Below are 25563 nucleotides of genomic sequence, written 5' to 3' on the forward strand. Positions count from 1 at the left end.
GAACTAGATGTACCATATGACCCAGCCATCCCATTACTGGGTATATACCCAAAGGATTATAAATCATGCTGCTATAAAGACACATGCACACGTATGTTCATTGTGGCACTATTCACAATAACAAAGACTTGGAATCAACCCAAATGTCCATCAGTGACAGACTGGATTAAGAAAATGTGGCACATATACACCATGGAATACTATGCAGCCATAAAAAAGGATGAGTTTGTGTCCTTTGTAGGGACATGGATGCAGCTGGAAACCATCATTCTTAGCAAACTATCACAAGAACAGAAAACCAAACACCGCATGTTCTCACTCATAGGTGGGAACTGAACAATGAGATCACTTGGACTCGGGAAGGGGGACATCACACACTGGAGCCTATTATGGGGAGGGGGGAGGGGGGAGGGATTGCATTGGGAGTTATACCTGATGTAAATGACGAGTAGTTGGGTGCTGACGAGTTGATGGGTGCAGCACAGCAACATGGCACAAGTATACATATGTAACAAACCTGCACGTTATGCACATGTACCCTAGAACTTAAAGTATAGTAATAATTAAAAAAAAATACTGTAATGGTGATATATAAGTCAGTTTTAACTCTAGTATAAAAGTTAGAAGAAAATGTATTAAAAGTTACTATAACTACCAGTTTTTTAAATGAATATATGATATAAAAAGATATAAATTGTGACACCAGTAACATAAAATGGTGAGGGTCAGGGAGAAGTAAACAGTTTTGTATGCAATTGGAGATAAGTTAATCATCTTAAAATAGACTACTGTAAGATACTTTATGTAACCCTCATCATAATCATGAAGAAAAAACCTGCAGTAGATACACAAAAGATAAAGAGAAATAAATAAAAACACACCACTACAAAAAAGAACCATCAAATCACAAAGGCAAACAGCAAGAGAGACAAAAAGGATGAGAGGAACTACAAAAACTCTGAACACAACAAAATGGCAATAGGTAAGTCCTCACCTATCAAAAATTAAATGTAAATGGATTAAATTCTCCAATCAAAAAACATAACAGCGGCTGAATGGACAGAAAGTGTGATCCAACTATAAACTGCCTATAAAGAGATTCACTTTAGCTTTAGGGATACATATAGGCTGAAAGCCAAAGGATGGAAAAATATATACCACGCAAATAAAAACCAAAAGAGAACAGAGATGCTTATATTTATATCAGGCAAAATAGCTTTGAAGTCAAAAAACATCATAAGAGACAAAGAAGGTATTGTATAATAATAAAGAGGTCAATCCACCTAGCAGATATAATAATTGTAAATATACATGCACATAGCATTAGCACACCTAGATACATCAAGCAAATGTTGACAGAACTGAAGGGAGAAATAAAGGGCAATGAAATAATGGTAGGGGACTTCAATACCCCACTTTCAACAATAGAGAGATCATCCAGATAGAAAATCAATAAAGAAACAGAGGATTTGAATAACACTATGGAACAAACAGACCTAACAGACATATATAGAATATTACATATAATAGCAGCAGAATTCATATTCTTCTCGAGCACATATGGAACATTCTCCAGGTTAGAACAAATGTTAAGCCACAAAAGATGTCTTAACAAGCTTAAGAAGACTGAAATCATATCAAGTATCTCCTTTGGCCATCCCATCCAGGGCAATTAGGCAAGAGAAAGAAACAAAATGTATCCAAATTGGAAAGGAAAAAGTTAAATTGTCTGTATTTACAGACACCATGATCTTATATATAGAAAACCCTAAAGATTCCACCCAAAGACTGTTAGGACTAATAAACAAATTCAGTAAAATAAAATCAACATGCAAAATCAGTTGTGTTTTCATATACTAGCAATAAACTCTTTGAAAAAGAAATTAAACAATCTTATTTATAATAGCATCAAAAGAATAAAATAATTAGAAATAAATTTAACCAAGAAGGTGAAAGATATGCCATTGAAAGCTATAAAATATTGGTGAAAGAAATTGCATAAAACACAAATAAATGCAAAAATATCCCATGTTTATAAATTGGAATAATTAATATTATTAAAATGTCCATACTAGCCAAAGCAATCTACAGATTTAACGCCATCCCTGTCAAAATTCCAATGGCATTTTACACAGAAACAGAAAAACAAATCCTAAAATTCATATGGAACCACAAAAGTCCCCAAATAGCCAAAGCAATCTTGAGCAAGAACAAAGCTGGTGGCCTCACATTCTCTAATTCCAAATTACATTACAAAGTTACAGTAATTAAAACATTATAGTACTGGAATAAGAACAAATACATAGACCAGTGGAACAGAATAAGGAGCACAGAAATAAATCCACACATTTATGACCAACTATTCTTCAACAATAGTGCAAAGAATATAAAATAAGGAAAGGAGAAAAGAATAGTTTCTTCAATAAATAGTGTTAGGATAATTGCATATCCCATGCAAAGGAATGAAATTACATCACACACAAAAATCAACTCAAAATGGGTTAAAGACTTAAACAGAAGACCTGAAGCTGTAAAAGACCTAGAAGAAAACATAGGGGAAAAGCTCCTTGATACAGGTCTTGGCAACTATTTTTTGGATATGGCACTGAAATCACGGGAAATAAAAGCAAAAATAAACAAGTAGGATTATGTCAAACTAAAAAGCATCTGCACAGCAAGGGAAACAATCAACAAAATGAAAAGGCAACCTATGGAATGGGAGAAAATAATTGCAAAACCAATATCTCATAAGGGGTTAATATCCACAATATATAAGAAACTCCTACAACTCAAAAGCAAAAAATTCAAATAACCTAAAAATGGGCAAAAAACCTAAAAAGGTATTTCTCCAAAGAAGGCATATACATGCCTAACAGGTGTATGAAAAGCATAAATAATCATGAGAAAAAGGCAAAGCAAAACTACCTCACACTTGCCAGATGGCTATTTTTATAAAGGTATAAAGAAAGCAATCTTTGGAGAAAAGATTTGGAGAAAAGGATTTGGAGAAAAGGGAATCCTGGTGCATTGGTGGGAGGAAAGTAAATTGGTACAGCTACTATGCAGGCTTCTCAAAAACTTAAGAACAAACTATCATATGATCTGCAATCACACTTCTGGATATACATCCAAAGGAAATGAAATCAGTATGTTGAAGAGATATCTGCAGTTCCACGTTCATTGTAGTATTATTCACAATAGACATGATACAGAATCGACCTAAACGTCAATCAGTGGATAAATGAATATATAGTGGAATATTATTCAGCCTTAAAAATGAAAGAAATCTTGCTATTTGCAACAATATGGAAGAAATTGGAAGACATTATGCTAGGCGAAATAAGCTAGACACAGAAAGACAATAACTACATGATCTTGCTTGTAAGTGGAATCTGAAATAGTCAAACTCATAAAGCAGACAGTAGAATGGCAGTTGCAAGGGGCTGGGGGAAAGGGGAAATGGGGAGATGGATGGTCAAAAAGAACAAAGTTTCAGTTAAAAGAGACTATTATAAGATATTTTATGTAACCCTTATGGTAATCATGAAGAAAAACCTGCAGTAGATACACGAAGGATAAGTAAGTCCTGAAGACCTACTATATGGCATAGTGCCTATGACTAGCAGTACTATATAGTATATTTAAAATGTGCTAAGATAGTACAGCTTATGTTACCACAAAAAATAATAAATACACAAAAATCGTAAACAAGGCAGGAGAAAACTTTATGAGGTTAGGAATATGATTAAGACCTGGATAGTGGTGGTTTCATGCCTATATACTTATTCGCAAATTAAAATTGTATATATTAAATATGTAGAGGTTTTTACATGTCAATCATTCCTCAATAAAGGAGGGTTTGTTGTTTTTTTTTTAAAAAAGGAAGAAGCATCAATCTTCCCACTCATCATGATGAACATGTTTGTTTCTTATTGTTTTCTTTTGGAGAGGGTCCAGGGAAGATTCAAGAAGTGATGGATAGAAGGATATATATCATCTTTTCTACATTTAAGGTATCCAAAAAGCCAAATTTTAACCTAATTTCCCCAATGGTTCTGACATTTTGAATTTTTTATCTCCTCACATTTTTTTTTTTCTGCACATGATGTATATATCCTTGCCAGTTCAAGAAATTAGTTATATTACCAAGTGAATAATCTGCCCAGTAATGTTTTATAGATCCTCCAGAGGACCACATTAGCAGGCAATAAAATCCCAACAAGTAAAACTGGGGACATGATTAAAACAGTGCTTTAAATTAAATAGTTCTTCTAATTTGTCTGATAGAACAATAGGCATGCAGAAATGGTAATAAAGGTTAGCCATTACATATCATATTATAAATAAAAATATTAATGTTATAAACCAGAAATAATGTCACAAGCCTCCATCTTTTGGAGAAAAAAAAAATCTCGCAAACAAAATGAAAATTTCCCCCCAAAATTAAAGGTTGAGTCATAAATGAAGAAACGTTAGCTGAAATGATAATGTACTCTAACCCCAGGCCAAACATTCAAGATAAAAGTTTTAAACCTCACTAAATAGAAAATGACTAACGTTGAATATAACGGTGACCTTATAATTTTACTTGTTCTGTAAAAATATACCTTAATTTGCAAGAGCTCATTTATATCATAGCTATTAAAATTTAATCTCAAAGGACACTGTAGAAAAGATCATGTGGGGTGGTGTGGTGAAATTTACCAGCATAAAGAAAACAGGAGAGATAATTGGACTGTTTCTGTGTTTGTCGATGTGTGTATGAGCCCCAGAAGCTTGCTATTTCAGGTCAAGAATACAGAACCTTTGCTCCATGTAGATTTCAACCAGTATATGTATATTTAAGGAAATATTTTCTGATTATGCACCTTGAGACACTGAATTGAATAAGCTAATCAAACCCCCCAAAAGGTGAAACCCTCATATATGGCAAGGATTTAGTTATTTATGATATAGGCTCTTACTCATAAGAAATTAACATTTTTATGCCATTGATGTTTGTAATTCTCATAAATGTCACTATTATCAAACTAATTGTGTCCCTGCAAGACAACCAATGAGAGGTAGGCATTAATGAAATTGAGGGAAATCACCACAGGGCTATTTCTCTGTACACAAGCCTTACCACAGATAAACAGTCAGAGAGGACTCTAAGCAATAGAATTTTCCATCCAGTTCCTAGCATGACACTTGGGGACTTTTGACATTAAAGCATTACCCAGTTGCAGAAAATACTGCTCAAAGAATAACAAAGTTCAGAAAGATCATCACATGTATTGCCAGAGTGGAAAAAAAAAAGGCATGATTTCCAGAGGTATCTTAATTAATGAAAAAGAAGACAATTCCTTGAAACCCCAGCAGTAACAGAAGCCCACCAATAAGTACGAATTTTCCCTGTCCACATTTTAGCCCTTATTAAATGTAAAATTGGTTTAGAATCATATCTGTAGCAGACTTGGGTTTAGTAATCTCCCCAATTAATGAAAGCCTGTTCAGCAATGCATTCTTTATTACTTTTTAATCTGTTTTATTTATTTTGCCTCCTTCCCCCAACAGAACATGTTTCAACATCAGTCCTGGTTACATTTTCTCCTCAGCAACTCAGTATAAGGCTGGAGGTGGCGGCCAAGTTTATTCACTATCAGGCCAAAGATAAAAACATAAGTTTGGGGGAAGTGATGTAGAACTTGAAAAACAAGGGTTGAACTGACAGCTCCTCTACTCATTCCCAGGTGGGCTATTGTGGAGGTGCCCCAAGGGCTTCTCATCTGATACAAGAGATGTATTGGAAGGCAGAAACACAGGCGCCAGCCTCACTCAAGCCATTACATCCATCCATTACCCATCCATCCAAAAAAAAATGTACTGAATTCCTATGATATGCTCTGCTCAGGAGAGTAAGACTGGAATAGCCCCTGTTCACACAGAGCTTCCTTTTTCTATCCCTCCCTAGTTACCTTGACAGGTTGTATTTTCTGTTGAATGATATTAGGATTAATTTGTACATTCATTCATTAGGAATTAAACACAAGCCACTTGGCCATTCTATTTAAACTATCACTTAGACATCAGCCAATAATCAGTCTCACTCCAGGTTTAATAACTAGGTGGCCAGAGGGTAAGAACTTACACGCCCATCTTCCCTCATGGCTGTTAGAATAAAATCAGTCATGTCTGACAACGCATCTACAAGAAGCCATAAGAGTTGAGGCACTTTTTTCTTCTTGCGCCCAGAAGACTTAACGTTTATAAATACTCTCACTTGTAACAAGATGCAGTAGTTCAGAGGAAAGATTACAGAAGGCTTGGGGCCCAGCTTGGATAGAACATTGAGAAAATGACTAAATTACTGTCTTTATTCTATCCATTAAGGGGATAAGAATATATATGACCAACACATTGAAAACTCCTAGCTAGAATGAAAAGAGTCTCATGGTTAAGTGTAGGAGGCAGACACACTTGAGATGAAATCATAGCTCCAGCACTAAGTACCTTTATGACAATGAATGTTTTTCAACCTCTTTGTGCTTCAGTTTCCTCTTTTGGAAAATTAGAGATAATGACTGTACAAACATCACAGAGTGATCGTGAAGATCAAATGGAATAATTCCCATCAAACTTTAGTGCCTAATATCAAAAACAAAACAAAGAAAAACTTCTACCCATAATAGATTTCCCATTAGAAAAATTAAGGTCCCATAGCCTCTACTCTAACCTTCTTCCCCAAGACATTGTAAAGATCAGTAAAAGAGATATAAGGAAAAAATATTTTGAATTCCTAAAAGGAAAAACAGTACATATTTGTATAATATTGCCAATATTGCAGTCAAATGTATTATTAGTACATCATGATGAATGCTGAGGCTCTGGTCATGGGTTTCATTATTCTAATGCATGGGCAGGTAATCACAGCAATACAGGAGAGAGGGATGAAAAGGGACACAGAGCACAACTTAAATTCACTTTTCAGGAATCACAGACACAGAAAATACCTACATGACTCACAAGTCACAAGGATTCCAAAACTCTGTGCTTTGTGCTTTATTTATGAATTAAATTTCCACTTTTCTTGGTTTTGTTCTGGTAGTCAAAGCAGCTAAAACCCTAGAAATGCCCTTCCATCTTGGGTCACTCCACACAAAATGGCTGTGCAATACACTGAACTGAGCTCCAAACATGGAGATGGAAGCCACAATAGGAAAGGCAGCTGCTAGGGTGGCACTGAAATCCTCTAACAACCTTTGGAAAGAAACCAAGAAGGAAGAAACAAAAACTTTTGTCTGTCTAGACTTCATCTCTCTAGAACTAAACCTTATCTCCCAGGGCCATCGCAGGAGTGTGATAATTAGGATGAGCTGCAAGGTGGCTATCTGCCAACTCCATCTCATCATCAGCTTTCACTGGCTCCCATCTCTCTTATGCCACCTTCACTGCTTTCAGCAGCTGAAAATAACGAGGCAGGAAACTGAGAAATTACCTAGCAGACCATATTAGATTCAGCTGTTCACCTTCATGAGGCTCAATCGGATCAATCACAAATTTTGAGTGATCACTGATGAGAAAGTGACGAGTGGTTTTAAACTGTCCACAACAAATCAGTCTCTCCATCTAGTCATTAATGACACCTCAGTAGGCAGGGATATTTGAAATAAAAGGTTGTTTAAGAATTATGTTTCCCAATCTACTATCATGAGAAAGAGTCATTCTTGATGCAACTGAGAAAAGGGCATCCAGTGAAATATCATCTAGTTTTGAAAATGTTTTCCAGGTCCCTTTGGTCTAGCAATGGCTCAGTCCAGTATTTCCTAAAGTGTGAGAACCATCTCATTTGCAGTATCCAAAAACATTTTCAGTAGCATATGGACAAAATGTTGTAGAATGGTTATGTATTTATTTTCATATTTTAGAAAAAAAGTATAATTCTACATTAAGCCCATGATTTCCTAAGTAGTATTTATTAGGATGAGGCTACAATAAAAAGTAAGTTGATACAAAGAAAAATATTAAGTAAGTAATAGTACAGGTGCTTGTGGATATGGCAAAAACATAAAAAGGTGGCATGTCAATGACTCAGGCTGAGCAAATATGCTATTCCTTTATTTATTTAGAGATAGGGCCTTGCCCTGTCATCCATGCTGGAGTGCAGTAGTGTGGTCACGGCTCACTGCAACCTTGAACTTCTGCGTTAAAGTGATCCTCCCACCTCAGCCTCTGGAGTAGCCAAGGCCACAGATGCATGCCATCACATTCAGCTAATTTTTAAAGAAAAAAACCTTTAGTAGAGACAAGATTTCTCTATGTTGCTCAGGCTGGTCTCAAACTCCTGAGCTCAAGTGATCCTCTTACCTCAACCTACCAAAGTGCTGAGATTACAGGCATGAGCCACTGCATCCGGCCCAATGCTCTTTATTGGCTCCTACTTCCTAGGGCAAAGATCCCTAGGATTACCAAAAGAGTTTGCTCATCCTTCTTTAGTTGAGCTAACAGAATGGCTGAACTCACTTTTTTTGATTCATTCAGATTATCTGACTATGAGCTTCACATTTCATGAGCTGTTTTTTTGTTTGTTTGTTTGTTTTTTGAGATGGAGTCTCTCTCTGTCGCCCAGGCTGGAGTGCAGTGGTGCGATCTCAGCTCACTGCAGGCTCTGCCCTCTGGGTTCACGCCATTCTCCTGCCTCAGACTCCCTAGTAGCTGGGACTACAGGTGCCCACCACTGCGCACCTGTATTTTTAGTAGAGACGGGGTTTCACCGTGTTAGCCACTATGGTCTCGATCTCCTGACTTCGTGATCCACCCGCCTTGGCCTCCCAAAGTGCTGGGATTACAGGTGTGAGCCACCACGCCCGGCCTCATGAGCTGTTTTCAAAGGGCAGATAAAAACAGGAATATCTTAATTCTTATGGTTATGCTCAGGCAGGAGATAAAAGGATTAGTGTATAATAACACGTTCTTATGGCAGTACCTCAACAAAAAAGGTTCAAAAGTGTCCCAATTTGTAGAGAACATGGGGACAGGTCTTTCAGATCAAGAGTGCTCCTAACAAGATATTTAGCGCCCTCTCTATAATAGGTTATATTTGACTAAATGAATGACTACCCACATCTTAACTTTGTGAGTATCATAAAATAATATCAACATTGGAAGTTCACATCTAGGTGCAAGGAAACTGTAACTCTAGGAATGACACCTACCTGAGGCACGGTCTTCACTTGGAACAGTATATTATGGAAGGAGTGTCCATCATTGGCCTGCAAGACTGCAACATCGGATGTGCTGTCTGAACCATCATGAGCATAGTGGAGAAGGCCTCTAGAGAGTTCATCCAGCTGGAATTGATAGGTAGGGGCTGCTGGGGACTGAAGTGTTTGAAGCAATTGGCCATGAAGTGGAGGATCGATTACTTCAACGACCACATCCTGTGGGTTATCATCATCTCGGATGTCAAGCAGCTGGGTGGTGATGGTTGCTCTCTCTCCTCTGCTAATGTGGAGAACCTCATTTCTCAGCACATAGGGGGCCTGTGGAGTTGAAGGGAAGAAGAGTCAGTTAATAGGGAAAGAAAGGACAAACCAGTGGACTGGACACCTGATTGTTATTTCTATGCTTTTTTGAGAAACTCAAGGTGTTCTAGCAAAGCACCAAACTGTTTTATGGTGAAAGCATTTGTCAGAGGTGTGGTCAGTCGTAGTAACACAACAACTAAGGTTACTTTACACCTCTGGGTTCTAGAGGTTTATCAAGCCACTTCAAGACTTGAGAGACAACTGGTGAGAGCTGCTAGCTTCTAAATCTCTAATTTCTCTGCTATCCTGACTTACATTATATCCCAGGAGAGACTAATAAGAGGTGTGAACTGTTTGGACTTGCCTTTGGGAGGACACACTTCACTCCAGGCCATATTGTAGTATACTTACTCACAGGAGCTACTTCTGCATCCTGAGCTCATGCCGTTTCTAGTCCCTCCCAGTAATTTTCTTCAGTTTTCTCATCCAAATCTTGATAGAGCCCCACCCCAACTCAGGTTATAAAGCCTGCCAAGATTATGGTCTCGGTGAGTAAGGCAACCACCTGGCTAATTCATGTGACAAGGCTAATATAGTAAAATTTAATATCTTTTTCTTGGGATTGTCAGGTTACCTCCCACCAACTTGAGTAAGCAGATAAAATGTTCTTTCATAAAGATAAAAGCTAATGAACCACAACAGGAAAAAAAAAAAAAACAAAACAAAACTCACCCAAAAAATTGAGGCCAGAAGCCAAAGAAAATATTATTTCGGTTTTTAAATAAATATCATTTGAAGTAGAACCATCTAGGACTTTTCAACACACTGCCTTCTTTAATCCAAATGGCTTTCTTTTAAAACTACCCAAGCCACCCTCCTGGTCTCCTGGAAATTACAATCTCCATTAAAGGAATGTCTAATACATCATTATAATAGTCACATAGTGGGAAATTAGATGATAATTACTCTTCAGAATTCTCAAGTGAGAATTCTACAGCTATGATTCTATACATGGGAAAGAGTGACCTCTCCTATTCTGAAAGAGGAAAAGTCAAAGGTGATGTCAAAATGCACAAACGGAAAAGACCAAATTAACTTGCATGAGAAAATATTAGAGAGGCTCAGGACCACACTGAAACATTGCAGAAATATAAAGAAACAAAAGTAAGTTAAAATTATTTTCTAAAATTCCATTTTAAAGACTTAAAATGATACAAGTTTCTCATATAATAAGTAAAATTAAATGTGCCCTCCTTACTTACTCACTTGCTTGTGGAAAAACACATAAGCCACACTTGGGGAACCATGGGAACTCACCATGTCAGATTAGGAAGACTTGCCAATATCTACCTTTGGTCTTTCACTGGAGTAACTTTATTAGCCCAAACAAAAAGAACAAAACAAAGTTTCTGAGTGTAAGGACTGAGAAACATCTAAACTAGTAAGTTGTAAGACTGGATGTAGCCTTCTGTCCTAAATTTACAGAGATCAACTTGTCTTAGCTTTTTTTTTTTTTTTTAGACAGAGTCTCACTCTGTTGCCCAGGCTAGAGTGCAGTGGCACGATCTCAGCTCACTGCAACCTCCACCTTCCTGGTTCAAGCTAGTCTCCTGCCTCAGCCTCCCGAGTAGCTGGGATTACAGGTGTCCATCACCACGCCCAGCTAATTTTTGCATTTTCAGTAGAGACGTGGTTTCACCATGTTGGCCAGACTGGTCTCGAACTCCTGACCTCGGGTGATCCACCCACTTCGGCCTCCCAAATTGCTGGGATTACAGGCATAAGCCACTGAGCCCAGCCTGTTTTAGCTTTAATTAAAACAAAATTTATATATTTTGTTCACCCATGAGATCAAATTAACTTAGGATCATTTTCAAATCATTAAACTCCAATTTATCCCTGATGTGATAATACCATCAAGAAGAGGTGAACTGGGCTATTAATACCATTTTGAAGCCACCTCTGGTTCAAGTCTATGTTGTTATGCATGATCCTTTCATTTTTGGACCAAATATATAAAAACATCAGATGAAAAACAATAATCTAGTGTCCTTCCTTGAATCATGAATAACATGATACTGACATCTGGATATTTAGCTAGTCTTGGTTCCCGAGGAGAATATTCCACTCTCTTGCTTTTCATAACTTATGAATATACCTATTTCCCTATTATTTACACATTTTGATTCTTCAATCCCTCAAGCCCAGTTCCTGGAGCAGCTACCACTATATGTATTCTGGATCCATAAGTACAACTTGATGGAGATGAATGATGAGAGGTGAGTTTGAAGGGCCATCACACTGAGTTTTACAGCATCTACCATGACTTCCTCATGTCTGTGTTTTGTTGATGGCCACACTGGCACACTGGAACCTCATTTAAGTAGATCCTTAATAATATTCTCTAACTGCTGCAAATTCCATATACTAGAGAAAGATACAACAAACTCCTTCACCTAAAAATAAAGACATTCTTTTTTTGTTTGTTTGAGACAGGGTCTCACTGTGTTGCTCAGGCTGGGGCACAGTGGCATGATCGTCATTCATTGCAGCCTCAACCTTCCTGAGCTCAGGTGATCCTCCCATCTCAGCTTCCCAAGTAGCTGGGACTACAGGAATGCATCACCAGGCCCAGCTAATCTTTTGTATTTTTTTTTGTTTCGGTATAGATGGGGTTTCGCCATGTTGCTCAGGCTGGCTTCAAACTCCTGGGCCCAAGCAATCCACCTGCCTCAGCCTCCCAAAGTGCTGAGATTATAGGCATGAGCCACTGCACCCTGCCAATTATTTGGAAGGGCTGCTAGCAGACTCAGTATAGTAAAGTTAGGCATCATGTAACGGTTAAGAACACTGCCTCTGTAGCCAGATTTACTGGGCACAAACATTGACTCCCTATTTATTAGCTATATTACCACAGACAAGTTATGTCACCTTCTTGTGACTTTGCTTCCTTGTCTGTAAATTGGAAACAACAATACCTCATAATATTGGCATAAGGATTAACTGAGTTACTTATGTGAAACACTAAGACTGTAACACTAAGTACTAGAGGAATATTAGTAATTTTGGTTGCTGCTGTTGTTATTACCCAGAAGTCCTAAAAATTAGTCCCGTGGCATCTCAAGAGGAAGCCAAGACTAGATTAATTTAATGCAATCATTTTCATTAAATCCACAGGAAACCTGGATTTTGTGCTTGAGAACTAGTAGGCATGTAAAATTATTAATTCCTTGGCCATTTTTATTACCTGTGTTGAAAACGCTTGTATGTTGATCAGCTGTGGCTCAGAGAAGAACTGCTGGTCACTAATTTTCAGGAAAAAGTAACCTTTCCTAAAGAAGTCCCAAAGAAAGGAATAAGAAAATACAATCATTACATTAGACTTTAGACAGAAAAGGCTTAAAAACATTTTCAGGTTATGTGTAGGTAAGAATTTGGATCAAACTGCTGCAGCAATGTCATATTCATACTATAAAGAAAAACTACCAGATAAAGATGAACATAGTAAGATTCAGGTAAAAATACTGTGTGTTCTTAAATCTTCTTATAACAATTATAATAATTATAGAACCATTTTGTTTCCTATCTTTCTAAACTGAATAAAGAAAAGACTGAAAAATTAGTTGTCAGGCCAAGGCAGATTAGCAATATATCGTAGGCTAATGGTTAAACTGAAGAACTGAAAGGAATATTTTATAGTCTCTGACCTGTTCTCCACGATTCCCTCTTCCCAACAAATGCTCTTCCTAAACCCTGCCCAATTCATGTGAGTGGGCCCCCAGTAACAATGTTTGCAATGTCTGTATTACACGGCTATTCATCTCCCCTCACTCCCCACCAGCCTACACATAGTCATTGTGGACAGACTAGGGAAGGATGGCTGATTCTTCCCTGGTGATTTGCAACTGGCCCAAGAGCCAGCAGTCAGTCTCAGCATTTGACTACAGGACAACCAGAGTCTACAGTGTAGAACAAGTCTGCCTGTAACACAGAAGTGAATGAAACCTATAAGCAAAGAGACACAGGGATGACAGAAGAGTTGATTCCTATTTCCCCTTCCCAGTCCTTGCTTCCACACTGTCCTGGAGCACAGTTGCCCTTGGTGCCTTCGAGATCTGAGCCACCCCTGCAATGTTATAACAAGTCTTACATTTTTGCTCATCTAGTTCAAGTTTACTTCCATTACTTGCAACCAAAGAGTCCCAATTAACAATAAAATAAGCCGTTGTTCAAGCAGCTTCAGAGACTGCTAGAGGGAAGGTAAGACTTACTCACCTTCAAAGCCAAACCAAGCACAGAACTTGCTGCTGACTGGTAAGATCTAGGACTACTGCAATATGGGTATTTTTGAATTCTAATCTACCAGAGGGACCATTGTTTTAAAAGTTCTTTAGAAGTTATTCTTGGAACTACTATTTATACATGAAAGAATGTGGATGGATCTCAAAAGCATTATGGCAAAAGACAGAAACAAAAGGCTACATATTGTTTGATTCCATTCACCTAACGTTTTAAAAAGCACAAAACTATAGCAGTAAAACTGGATCAGTGGTCACCAGTGACTGGGGGTAAAGGAGCAACTATAAAAAGGAGACTTTTGGGGTAGTGAAACTATTTTACATATTGACTATGGTTGTGGTCACAAGACTGCAAAACTGTATACAGTTATTAATATTTATAGAACAATACACTTCAAAATGGGGGATTTTATTGAATGCAAATTATACCTCAATAAACCTGACTGTTTTTTAAAAAACGATTCTTGTCTTCCCTTCTCTTCTATCTTCCCTTCATTTTCTGTCCCATTTAAGTCCTGTCCCTCTCCACCACCACCTCAGGCTTCAAGAGAATGTAACTGATGGATTGCCTTCCAGGATAGAAGGTAAGACAAAAATAGTTTTTTAAAAATGACTTTTGGTGGCACTGAGGTTCTAATAACAGTGTTCAGTATATCAGCAATACCATTTTATCCCAGTGATAGCAACTACACCTATAGGTTGTCTTCTACTCCACAGAAGCATTCTAATCCCAAAGGAACCCGATCCTAAAGAATCGTGCTCGGCCGGGTCCGGTGGCTCAAGCCTGTAATCCCAGCACTTTGGGAGGCTGAGACGGGCGGATCACGAGGTCGGGAGATCGAGACCATCCTGGCTAATACGGTGAAACCCCGTCTCTACTAAAAAAATACAAAAAACTAGCCAGGCGTGGTGGCGGGCGCCTGTAGTCCCAGCTACTTGGGAGGCTGAGGCAGGAGAATGGCGTGAACCCAGGAGGCGGAGCTTCCAGTGAGCTGAGATCCCGCCACTGCACTCCAGCCTGGGCGACAGAGCGAGACTCCGTCTCAAAAAAAAAAAAAAAAAAAAAGAATCGTGGTCAGTGTCTTCACGGTTAAAAACAAAATCAAAACACAAACATTTGTTTTGTGTTATTCAGAGACTTTAATAATTTTATTTTCCATGGGTTTCTACCAACCTCATTTTATTATTATTCTCACTCTTTCTTTTGTTGAATTTTTACTGTGCCTCTCATTCTTTCTTTTCTTGGATAATGGGTGCCCCAAAAAGAGTACTGTGAGTATTTCCTAAACTGCCATTCTTTGTCCCATTTAGGGGTACAAAGCTATGATTCCACAAAAAAAAACAGGTGATGAGAAGTTAAAGAAGTTAAATAGACAAGAAGGTTGACCTTGGTTGTCTATGAAGCTTTATGCTTTTCATAAGTGACTGCAAGAACAGGGATTACGATACAGAGTTGTATCGTTCTGTGTTTGTGTGTCTGTGTGATAGAAATACTTAAGAATAGGCCAGGTGTGGCAGCTCACGCATGTAATTGCAGCACTTTCGGAGGCCAAGGCAGGCAGATCACTAGAGGTCAGGAGTTTGAGACCAGCCTGGCGAATATAGTGAAACCCTACGTCTTCTAAAAATACAAAAATTAGCTCGGCATGGTGGTGTGTGCCTCTAGTCCCAGCTACTCAGGAGGCGGAGGCACGAGAATCACTTGAACCCAGGAGGCAGAGGTTTTGGTGAGCCAAGATCATGCCACTGTACTCCAGCCTAGGTGACAGAGTTAGACTCTGTCTCAAATAATAATAATAATAATACTTATAGTAAAAATGAATGCAGAATATAGAGTAGGAATTTGAAGAGTCTATGGCATCAAACACCAGAGTGTTAAGCTTCATCTCTGTAGCAATACTTCTCTATGAAGTGACGTTTTGTCCTTTGAGGAGGGAAGCATGCCTATTGTTCCTAGTATATTAGGGAGGCAGAAATCATTGTGGCTAAAGGCATGGGTTGTGGAATCAGTCTTGGCTTGGAGTCTCAGCTCTGCACACACATGTTGAGAGGTCTTGGGCAAGATAACCTATACTCTCAAGGCCTCAGTTTCCTTATCTGTAGACTAGGAACATGAGATATATAGTTCATGTAAAGTGCCTAACATGATGCCTGGCTCAAAGTTAGCACTCCATAAATGCTAGTTGTTCTTATTCCTATAATATGATCTTCCAAGGTCACTAGCATCATCACCTCTGAATTACAATAGAGAAAATGCCATCTACTTTTCTCCTCACCTATCTCCCAGTCCAAATCTCAAAGCCAACCAACCCTCAAGGTTAGTGTTGACAGCAGAAAATACTCACTGCGTCCTTGTCACTGTTTCATGGGTTTCAACTCCTTGTTTATACATAGAGGCTATGCTGAATTATCTGCACTAATGAAGTAGAGCAGGATGAAGAAGAATCCTAAAGGCTAATCTTTGGGGGGCACCCTCTGACTTCTGTGGAGTAGATTTACCCTGCTAATTATATAGCTATATTTGCTTGGGTTGGTGTTAACATTCAATTGCATTCCTGAAGCATATGTCAGCTGGGGTGGGGAAGGCAGCCAGAAGTGTGCTAAGCATCAGGGGAAAACCGAATCAGGCTTAAAAATTAACCATAATTAATCCCATAATGTGGATAATAAAAAGTTCACTGTGATTCTAAGTTTCCTTCCAACTCTAAAATCCTAGAGACCATACAACACCTTGAAAAGCATGTGCTCCCATCCTCTCTCTCTGCCGCCCACTCCCAGTGTATTGCCCCAATGTTGAAGCAGCAGCTGTAACATCTAGGTATATGACCACTTTTGTTTGTGCTGGGCCAAAAATCTGACTAATTGTACCAGGATTTTTCTGTTGCATCAGAGGATTACCCATAATTATGTGAGAAAATGAAAATGTCTCTAACAGATGCATGTTCTTTGAGCAATCACAGGGAAATGATGACAGGTAGCTGACAGCATTTGGGTTTGTGGAGTATTGATCTTCCCCGGATGAGAAGGGTTAGCTATTGAGAAAGAGAGGCTGGGACAGGGTAGAGGAGTGGAAGAGCAATGATGGAAAGGAGGCAGGAAGAAAACAACAAAACACAGAGTCACCTGAGTTTTTCTTTGCTGTGCACAAAACGCACTTTCTTCTCGTTCACATCTTTCCAGCTAAAACGTCCAGCCTTATCCAGCTGAACCTCTTTTCCATTTCTTGAGAGCACTAGCTGACCATTGGTGGGAGCACTCACAACATGAAACAGGAGATCTTCGACCCTACCCTCCTGGTCTTGGACATTCAGGAGGGAAAAATCCAGTGGCTTTATTGAACCAATTGGGAGGATCAGGGAACCATTCACATGAAGACTAGGGGTATGTATTTTGCCTGAAAAACAGGAACCCAAAGGTGAAGCTTGTGGTGCCTTCCCTAATTAGGTCAATTTCCCCTTATTTTTCTTTTTTCAGACCACCTCCTTACAATTTCCAGAGAATACACACAAAATAAGAAACAGAGTTGATTTCACTGCATAGTGTGCTGGAGTTTACAGTATTACATTGTTACAAAAGACCACAACCGTCAGCTGGCTCTAGAGAGCTTCAGTGTTCCTGAAGAATACACATGATGTCTCTTTGCCTCCCAGTGGGGTCCTCAGGTGTGAGTCACTGCTCCTGTTCTTTGACACATGTTCCATATAGAAGACACGGAGCCTGGAAACTATGCCGATGGCTGGAGAAGGCCATTCCCAATTCCATGCCAAACTAAAGGTTAATGGCTACTTTCTTCTTTTAAAGAAGTTTAGGTGAGAAAACAATTCCTAGTTCCAAACCAGTACCTATCTTTACTACCGCATCTGTCAAACACTGCTCTCACTTCCTGCTGAGCTCTGGCTCTGACTCGGACATGTTCCCCTCTTACAGGCAGCTCCAGCTTTCCTTTCAGCTGCCCCCCATGTGCCAACCCTTTTTTTTGTTTTAATTTTAAATAAGCTTGTAATGTTGTTAACTCAGAGCTGCACAGATGAGATTCTGGCCACGGTATACAATAAGCCTCCCAGTGGTTACCACCCTGAATGCACATGACAAGAACATAGGACTTCAAGGTAATTGTTAAACTATAAAACCCTTAGAAGAAAATATAGAAGTATACTTTTATGATTTTTGAATTAGACAATGCTTTCTTAGATAAGACATAAAAAGCACACGTGACAAAAGAAAAAATAAATGGACATCATCAAAATGTAAAACTTTTGTATTCAAAGGGCACCTGTGAGAAAGTGAAAAGACAACACACAGAATGGGAGTAAACACACAAATCATATATCTACAAAGGGACTTGTATCAAGAATATATAAAGAACTCCTATAACTCAACGATAGAAAATGAAAACCCCAGTTTTTAAAATGGGTGAAGAATTTGAATGGGCATTTCTTCAAAGAAGATACACAAAGGCCAATAAGCACATGAGCAGGTGCAAAATCATAACCATAATAAGATATCGCCTCATTTCCACTAGGAAAGACAATAAAAATTGTTAGGGTGTGGAGAAATCAAAACCTCATAGATTGCTGATGGGAGTGTAAAATGGTGTAGTCACTTGGGAAACCAGTTGGACAGTTCCTCAGTTAAATACAGTTACCATAGGACACAGCAATTCTACTCCTGTGTATATAAACCCTAGAGAATTGAAAACATTTTTCCATACAAAACTTGTACACAAATGTTCATAGCAGCAATACTCATAATAGTCAAAAAGTGAAATCAACTCAAATGTCCATCCGTTGTTTAATGGATAAATAAAATGTGGCATGTTACATCTATAGAAAGACAAAGGAATGATATGCTGATTCATGATATCATATGGATGAACCTTGAAAATACTATGCTAAGTAAAAGTAGCCAGACATAAAAGGCCACATATTGTAAGTTCCATTTATGTGAGATGCCTAGAATAGGCAAATACCTAGAGACAGAAGTAGATTAGTTGTTGCCAGGGACTGGGTTGAGACAGGAGTAGAGAGAAACTGCTAATATTATGGGGTTTCCTTTTAGGATGATGAAAATGTTTTGGAACTAGATAGTGGTGTTAGTTGCACAACTTTATAAATACACTAAAAACCACTGAATTTTATACTTTAAAGCATGAATTTTATGGTATGTAAATTACATCTCAACAATAATAAGAATCATATAGGGATCTTTTAAAACAATACTGACAATTCGGCTCCACTGCCAGAGCTTCTGACTTGGATGTTCTCAGGTAGGACCTTGGGAATTTTACAAACTCTGCAGGTAATCCTAGTGGGCTCCTGGCTTTGAGAACCACAGTCCTATCCTGATGCACCTGCCACATCAGACCTACCAAGGGCAAGTAAAAAGGCTGGTGTTTGCTACCATTTCCTAGAATAGCACCAGTTAATTTACAGTGGAGTAGGATTATCAGTGGCTCATACTTAAAATTCATGTGAAATACACATACCTTGTCTTACAATTTTATAATCTCTGTCCACATGAAACATCTGATGACAAAAAAGGATTTCTTAACATGATGTAGAATTTATCCTGTCTCCTGCAAGTTGTTTTTGCCTGGACTTTAATTGGTAGTGCTCCTTTTTACAACTAGGTTCAGACAGGACAGTTTGGAAATGCCAAATTTCAATGGGACTACTTCGACTGTAAGATCGCTCCAATGAGAGTGGCACTCATTTTCACAAGCAGACTTATATCCTAGAGAGAAGTAAGCTGGCTCTCAAGTACTTAGGGTTTTCAGAAAGATTCCCCAGAAATAAGCCAAAAATATTTTTTTTCCCATGGGGAAGTCTTAATATCTTTAAAGGCCAGAAATACAGAGACAGAAAATATGATTGAATATGAGTGTTAAAAAAATGCCTCATGTTTTTGACGAACGACTCTCAAAAGACAACAAACACTCAGTAATGTCCCTCCCAAGCTTTACTCACCTATAAAGGTTTTGGGATTCAAAATTAAGACCGAACTTAAATTCACTTCTCTTTGTTATTTAAGGTAACGTGTCCATTAATGTGTTGGAAGAGACTGGCTTCATTTCTTAACATGTTACTTATTATTATTATTATTATCATTATTATTATTGTTTTGAGATGGAGTCTTGCTCTGTCACCCAGGCTGGAGTACGGTGGCATGATCTCGGCTCACCACAACTTCCACCTCCTGCGTTCAAGCGATTCTCCAGCCTCAGCCTCCTGAGTAGCTGGGATTACAGGCGCTCATTACTGTGCCTGGCTAATTTTTGTATTTTTAGTAGAGACAGGGTTTCGCCATGTTGACCAGGTTGGTCTTGAACTCCTGACCTCAATGATCCGCCTGCCTCGGCCTCCCAATGTGCTGGAATTATAGGCATGAGCCACCACGCCCGGCCAATGTTACATATTTTTAAGGGCAAACAGGGTAGCTTGAAATCCATCCACTAGAAACATGTGAACCTTATGAAGCAGACTCCTCATACTGTTTGTTATTTATTTATAATTTATCTCTACACTGTGAAAAAGGGTGTACCACTGCACTTTGACATAATTAGCTCTACAAATTTATATAAATATAAATAAATCATAGGTAAATATAGTCATGTGCTCTATAACATTTCAGTCAACAACAGACCACTTATATGATGGTGGTCCCATAAAATTATACTGTACCTTTTCTATTTTAGATATGTTTAGATACACAAATACTTACTATTGTGTTACAATTGCCTATGGTATTCAGTACACTCACATGCTCTACAGGTTTGTAGCCTATATTATATAGGCTTGGTGTGCAGTAGGCTATACCATCTAGGTTTGCGGAAGTACACTCTATGAAGTTCAAACAATGATGAAACTGCTTAATGATGCATTTCTCAGATTGTATCCCCATCATTAAGCAAAGTGTGACTGTATATATATAATTTTCTATAACATGGCTGTAGTTCAGGAACTTACCTAAGTTTTATGCCAATTTCTTAGCTGATAGCTGTGACTTTTAAGGCACAGATTGCTTCTTTTCCTTTCCAATGATTATAGAAGTTGAGATTTCCCAATTTTCCATATTCTATAAAGAGTCCCTTACTCCTTAGCAGCACCATGGGTTTTCCCAAATTGGGAATGGTGCATTTTATATCACATACGTCAATTATGTCTGCAAACTCAGCCTTCACATAGAGAAATTATTGGTAAGTTCACCAGACTATCAGAGCAGAAACACTTACCAGAACATGTTTCATTAGAGGAGTGGGCAGAAAAGCCAGGAACACAGTTGTAAACACAGAGGCCACTCTTCAGAAAGAACCCATGGTCACAGAGGTGACAACGGTCCCTGTGGCTGCACTGCAAGCACCCCCGAGGACAGGCTATTAGAAAAGGAAACACTAAATGAGATTCAATCAAGGCACCACCAGCAACAGAGAAATAAAGGGCTTGCAATCAGAAGAGTCAGAGCACATGCAACAAATGAGCCCTAACTGTAACAAAAGAGAAGACTGACGGTTTCCCCGTAGAATGTACAGGGAGCTGATCTATAGAGAGGAACACTCCTCGCTTTACACAATGCGATCTAAAAATGTTACACATGCATGAATTGTTTAAAAAGTTAACCATATTGACTTGTAAGAAAAGACCTTTGTAGTGATTAAGAGCACAGACTCTTTCTAGGTACCCTTCCTCCTCTAACCTTCCCAGCTGCTGACCTCGGGCAAGTTCTGTTTAACAATCGATGCCATAATTTTCTTGTCTTAAAAATGGGGACATTAATAGCACCTAATGCAAATAATTGTTGGGAGGATTACATGTGTTATAATGTGCAATGACTAAAACAGTGCATGGTACACAGGAAGGGCTCAATTGTTCTACTACTACCACCGTTGTATTTCTTATTATTATTGTTATTAGTAGTAGTAGTATTTAATAGTATTTTAAATACTGGAGGACAGCAGCTATTAATAGGACCATAGGATTACTTTTCGAGTCAAGTTAACAATTTTCTAGGAAGAGTTTTTGCTGACTAATTTTTCTGCTTTCTTAGTTGAGATTTTTTTATAGAGAGGATACACAGTATAGTTTAAAGGGCTCTGGATTGGAATCAGAAAACCTGGGTTTAACATCTGATCTTAAGTTGCTGTGATTAACACTTTTAAGTCTCCTATTTTTCTTTCACTTGTAAAATAGGATTCATAGTGTCTGTCATATTTTATCAAGCCATTGTGAATATGAAATTAGATAATGCAAATGGGGGAAATTTAGTGATATGTAAATGCTATGCCTGGTTAATAGCATTATTAAATGTCAGGTACTACAGTGGGGCATACAAACCAAGTTTTGATAGATATGATGAGAAAAAAACTGATAAAACTCTCCAGCTAATCCAGTGGACAAGGAGATTAAGACTTGGGGTTCAACTTGAGTTTCATAAAAGCTCCAGTGTGTTTCACTAAATTGTCCCCAAAATTCCCATTCTTTAAGGATATTATCAGAATCATGGGTAATTTAGTCTAAACACTAAAAATTCTATGTCTATATCAACAGGGCTGATCCACTCTTAATGGATCCCTCACTGTAGATCAATATAAGCTTTACATTTCATAAAATATTGGCTTTGTTTCCATAAAGACCTTTGGTGACAATATTGGTTTGTGTAAGAGAATATTGGCTTACACTCCTATGTCCTATTTAACCAACATATGGCAGATATGCATGTGAAGCCATCAATTACTTAGGCTAAGCTCTCTGGGCTTTCATTCCGCTTTCTAATTTAAGTGTTCTTGGATACCTGAGAGTCAGCACATGTGACTTACTTGCTGCCTTCACTTCTTTCCAGAATAATCAAAACAGTCTCCAAATTACCTGTGCATTTGTGCTTTACATGATCTGCAAAGTACCCCTTCCCACATTCCTGGACGCACTGGGCTTCCAAGAGGAGAAATGGCCCTTCACAGCGGGTACACTCATGGGGACCTTGGCACTGGAGACAGTAGCTGTCACAGTCTGAAAGACAAAAGTGAAGTCATCAGGAATCTGTGTGGCTTTCCAGGGGCTCCAGGCCCTTGTGGAAAGGCAGCATGAGATGTCCAGCAGCGGTACAGCTTAGTGTACTTGGCAAAGGACCATATGAAGAGTGAAGGAGTCTGGGTTCTGGTTGTGACTATGATACTTACCAGCTGGGAGACTTAGGATTACTCTACCTCACTGAGCCTCAGTGTTCTTCTCTATAAAATGGGGGTTGATATACTGTCCTATCCACCCATGGAAAATGCTAGATAAACTATAAAGTGAATGACAGATATCAGCAGCTATTATTATCATTATTATTATTATTATTATTATTATTATTATTTGAGACGGAGTTTTGCTTGTTGCCCAGGCTGGAGTGCAGTGGCACAATCTCGGCTCAACGCAACCTCCGCCTCCCGGATTCAAGTGATTCTCCTGGCTTAGCCTTCCTGAGTAGCTGGGATTACAGGCATGTGGCACCATGCTCGGCTAATTTTGTATTTTTAGTAGAGATGGGGTTTCTCCATGTTGGTCAGGCTGGTCTCGAACTCCTGACCTCAGGTGATCCATCTCCCTCCACCTCCCAAAGTGTTGGGATTGCAGATGTGAGCCACCATTCCTGGCCTAAGCAACTATTATTATTATCATTAGTCCTTGGCTCTCAATACCGTTTTGCTGAAGTGTTGACCTTTTGTGGTTCATCAAGTCCATCAAGTCAGTTTTCAGTCCCCCAGGAATACTCCTAGGAATGCCATCTGTGCACTTTTTTTTTTTTTTTTTGAGACGGAGTCTTGCTCTGTCGCCCAGGCTGGAGTGCAGTGGCCGGATCTCGGCTCACTGCAAGCTCTGCCTCCCGGGTTTACGCCATTCTCCTGCCTCAGCCTCCCCAGTAGCTGGGACTACAGGCGCCCGCCACCTCGCCCGGCTAGTTTTTTGTATATTTTAGTAGAGACGGGGTTTCACCGTGTTAGCCAGGATGGTCTTGACCTCCTGACCTCGTGATCCACCCGTCTTGGCCTCCCAAAGTGCTGGGATTACAGGCTTGAGCCACCGCGCCCGGCCATCTGTGCACTTTTGAGGGGAATTTCAGGGTCTGAGAATTTTGTAGTGTTCAGTTGAGGCTAAAAGGGATACTAGGCCAGAGAGAGATGATTGTGAGCTATATGGAATAGAGAGGGTTGAAGGGGTCAGTGAGTGAAATCATCGGGTCTTCCCGTGTGCCCAAATGCCTAGGGTACAAACACCTTCCCACCTGGAGAACCTGACTGTTCAATTTTTAAGAAAATCTGAAAGTAACAGCTAACACATACCTGTTTGTGTGGTCCTATATGCCCAAGATTCCCATATTGCCCTCAAATTTTAGCAAATGTGTTATTAGGGCATGGAAGATGAAAAGGGGAAATGTTCACAATAACAAAGATAGCTCTTAGGAAAGAAATCAGAAACTGGGTAAAAAGCCAGAAGGGGAAACTTGCCACAGTTTCCTTCTGAAAAGAGTACAAACTGGAGGCAGCCAAGGTATGGCTGAACACAGAGCAGGGCCTCTACACACTTACTCTTGCAGAGCCCCGAGTCCTGGTAAAATGATGACCGGCACTGCTCCACGCAGGCCCCATCCTGGAGAATGTAGCCATCCATGCACTGCAGGCAGTCTGTTTTCAGGGGCCCACTGCAGGCACTGCAGCTCCAATCACACTCTAAAAAAGAAAGTCTGCATTAGATTATCTTCCTTTCTGTCCATCCTCAACGCAGCAATTCATTTATGAGGAGTCTGTTTGCAGCCGCAAGGAGTAAAATAAGGACAATGTAAGAGATGTCAGATAAGCAGACTCAAACGAGGTTTCCACATGTAGTAGCCTGAATGCTTCTCTGAGCTTTAAGTGTTCCCTAATTATGTTAGACACTGACATGTACAAGGAGCACTCCATGCTTGTGCCGAGCCTGCTTGTCAGCAGGGCTGCTGAGAAACCAGATTACTCTGGTCTTAATTCTTTATCCCTGTGCCACATCAAGTCTTCAGGCAAAACCTGCCTCAGGGAGTGGCCAACTTGCCCCACAAACCTGTCAGTTTGTGGTGAAAAACAAGATTATCACAATTCCACCCCATTATAAATGATTTCATAACTATGCCGGCAGTTTTCAGCTAACCCTGACTTCTTCCAAGTACTCAATGCTCAATAGGTAAAGAGATGTCAGAGACTCAACTAAGAATGCATCTGCTGCCACCAATAACACCAGTTGCATGAGTTTCTATCTCTCAAAACCAGGCATTGACCAAAATGACAGAAAGAACCAATGATGTCAGAATTATATGGGGCATAAAGGTCCTGTCCAGAAAGAAAGAGGTTGCTAAAACAATAGAAGATCTCATTTAGGCATTAGAACGGACTCAATTACATGTTAATTTGCTCCATAAGCACCTATGGGATAGTCACTGAACAGCAGGAGGGGGCAATATAAAGGTGGTAGGTGTAGAACTTGTCATCAAGGAGCTTATGTTCTAGAGGGGTCTAACCTTGAATGTGCATGCAAATAATCCAGGGGGGTTGTTAAAAATATGGATTAGGCTCAACATCAGATTTATCAAATCAGAGTCTCAGGGATTGGGATAGGGCAAGGGAAAACATGTTGCTGCTGTACTTGTTATTGTGAATATTATAGTTGTTGCTGTTGCTGTTGTTTTTAATGGCCCAGGCAATTCTGATGCAGTCAGAAAACTCATGTTTGAAAGCCAGTGTTGTAGCTGGTAAG

At 39.1% G+C, this 25563-nt stretch overlaps 1 protein-coding gene across 1 annotated transcript in view; it reads right to left on the minus strand.

Annotated features, from left to right (window-relative positions):
* The window catches only part of FRAS1 (Fraser extracellular matrix complex subunit 1), a 464327-nt gene that overhangs the window by 168177 nt on the left and 270587 nt on the right, over positions 1 to 25563 (minus strand). Inside the window, exons 24-29 of the mRNA XM_025384816.1 lie at positions 24369 to 24509; positions 22666 to 22806; positions 21036 to 21176; positions 16928 to 17198; positions 12754 to 12838; positions 9195 to 9521 (exon numbers count right to left, since the gene is read on the minus strand). Coding sequence (XP_025240601.1) covers positions 9195 to 9521; positions 12754 to 12838; positions 16928 to 17198; positions 21036 to 21176; positions 22666 to 22806; positions 24369 to 24509 — 1106 coding nt within the window. The remainder of the gene's footprint in view (positions 1 to 9194; positions 9522 to 12753; positions 12839 to 16927; positions 17199 to 21035; positions 21177 to 22665; positions 22807 to 24368; positions 24510 to 25563) is intronic.

Source organism: Theropithecus gelada, chromosome 5 (genome assembly GCF_003255815.1).
Source record: "Theropithecus gelada isolate Dixy chromosome 5, Tgel_1.0, whole genome shotgun sequence".
Classification (NCBI taxonomy): domain Eukaryota; kingdom Metazoa; phylum Chordata; class Mammalia; order Primates; family Cercopithecidae; genus Theropithecus; species Theropithecus gelada.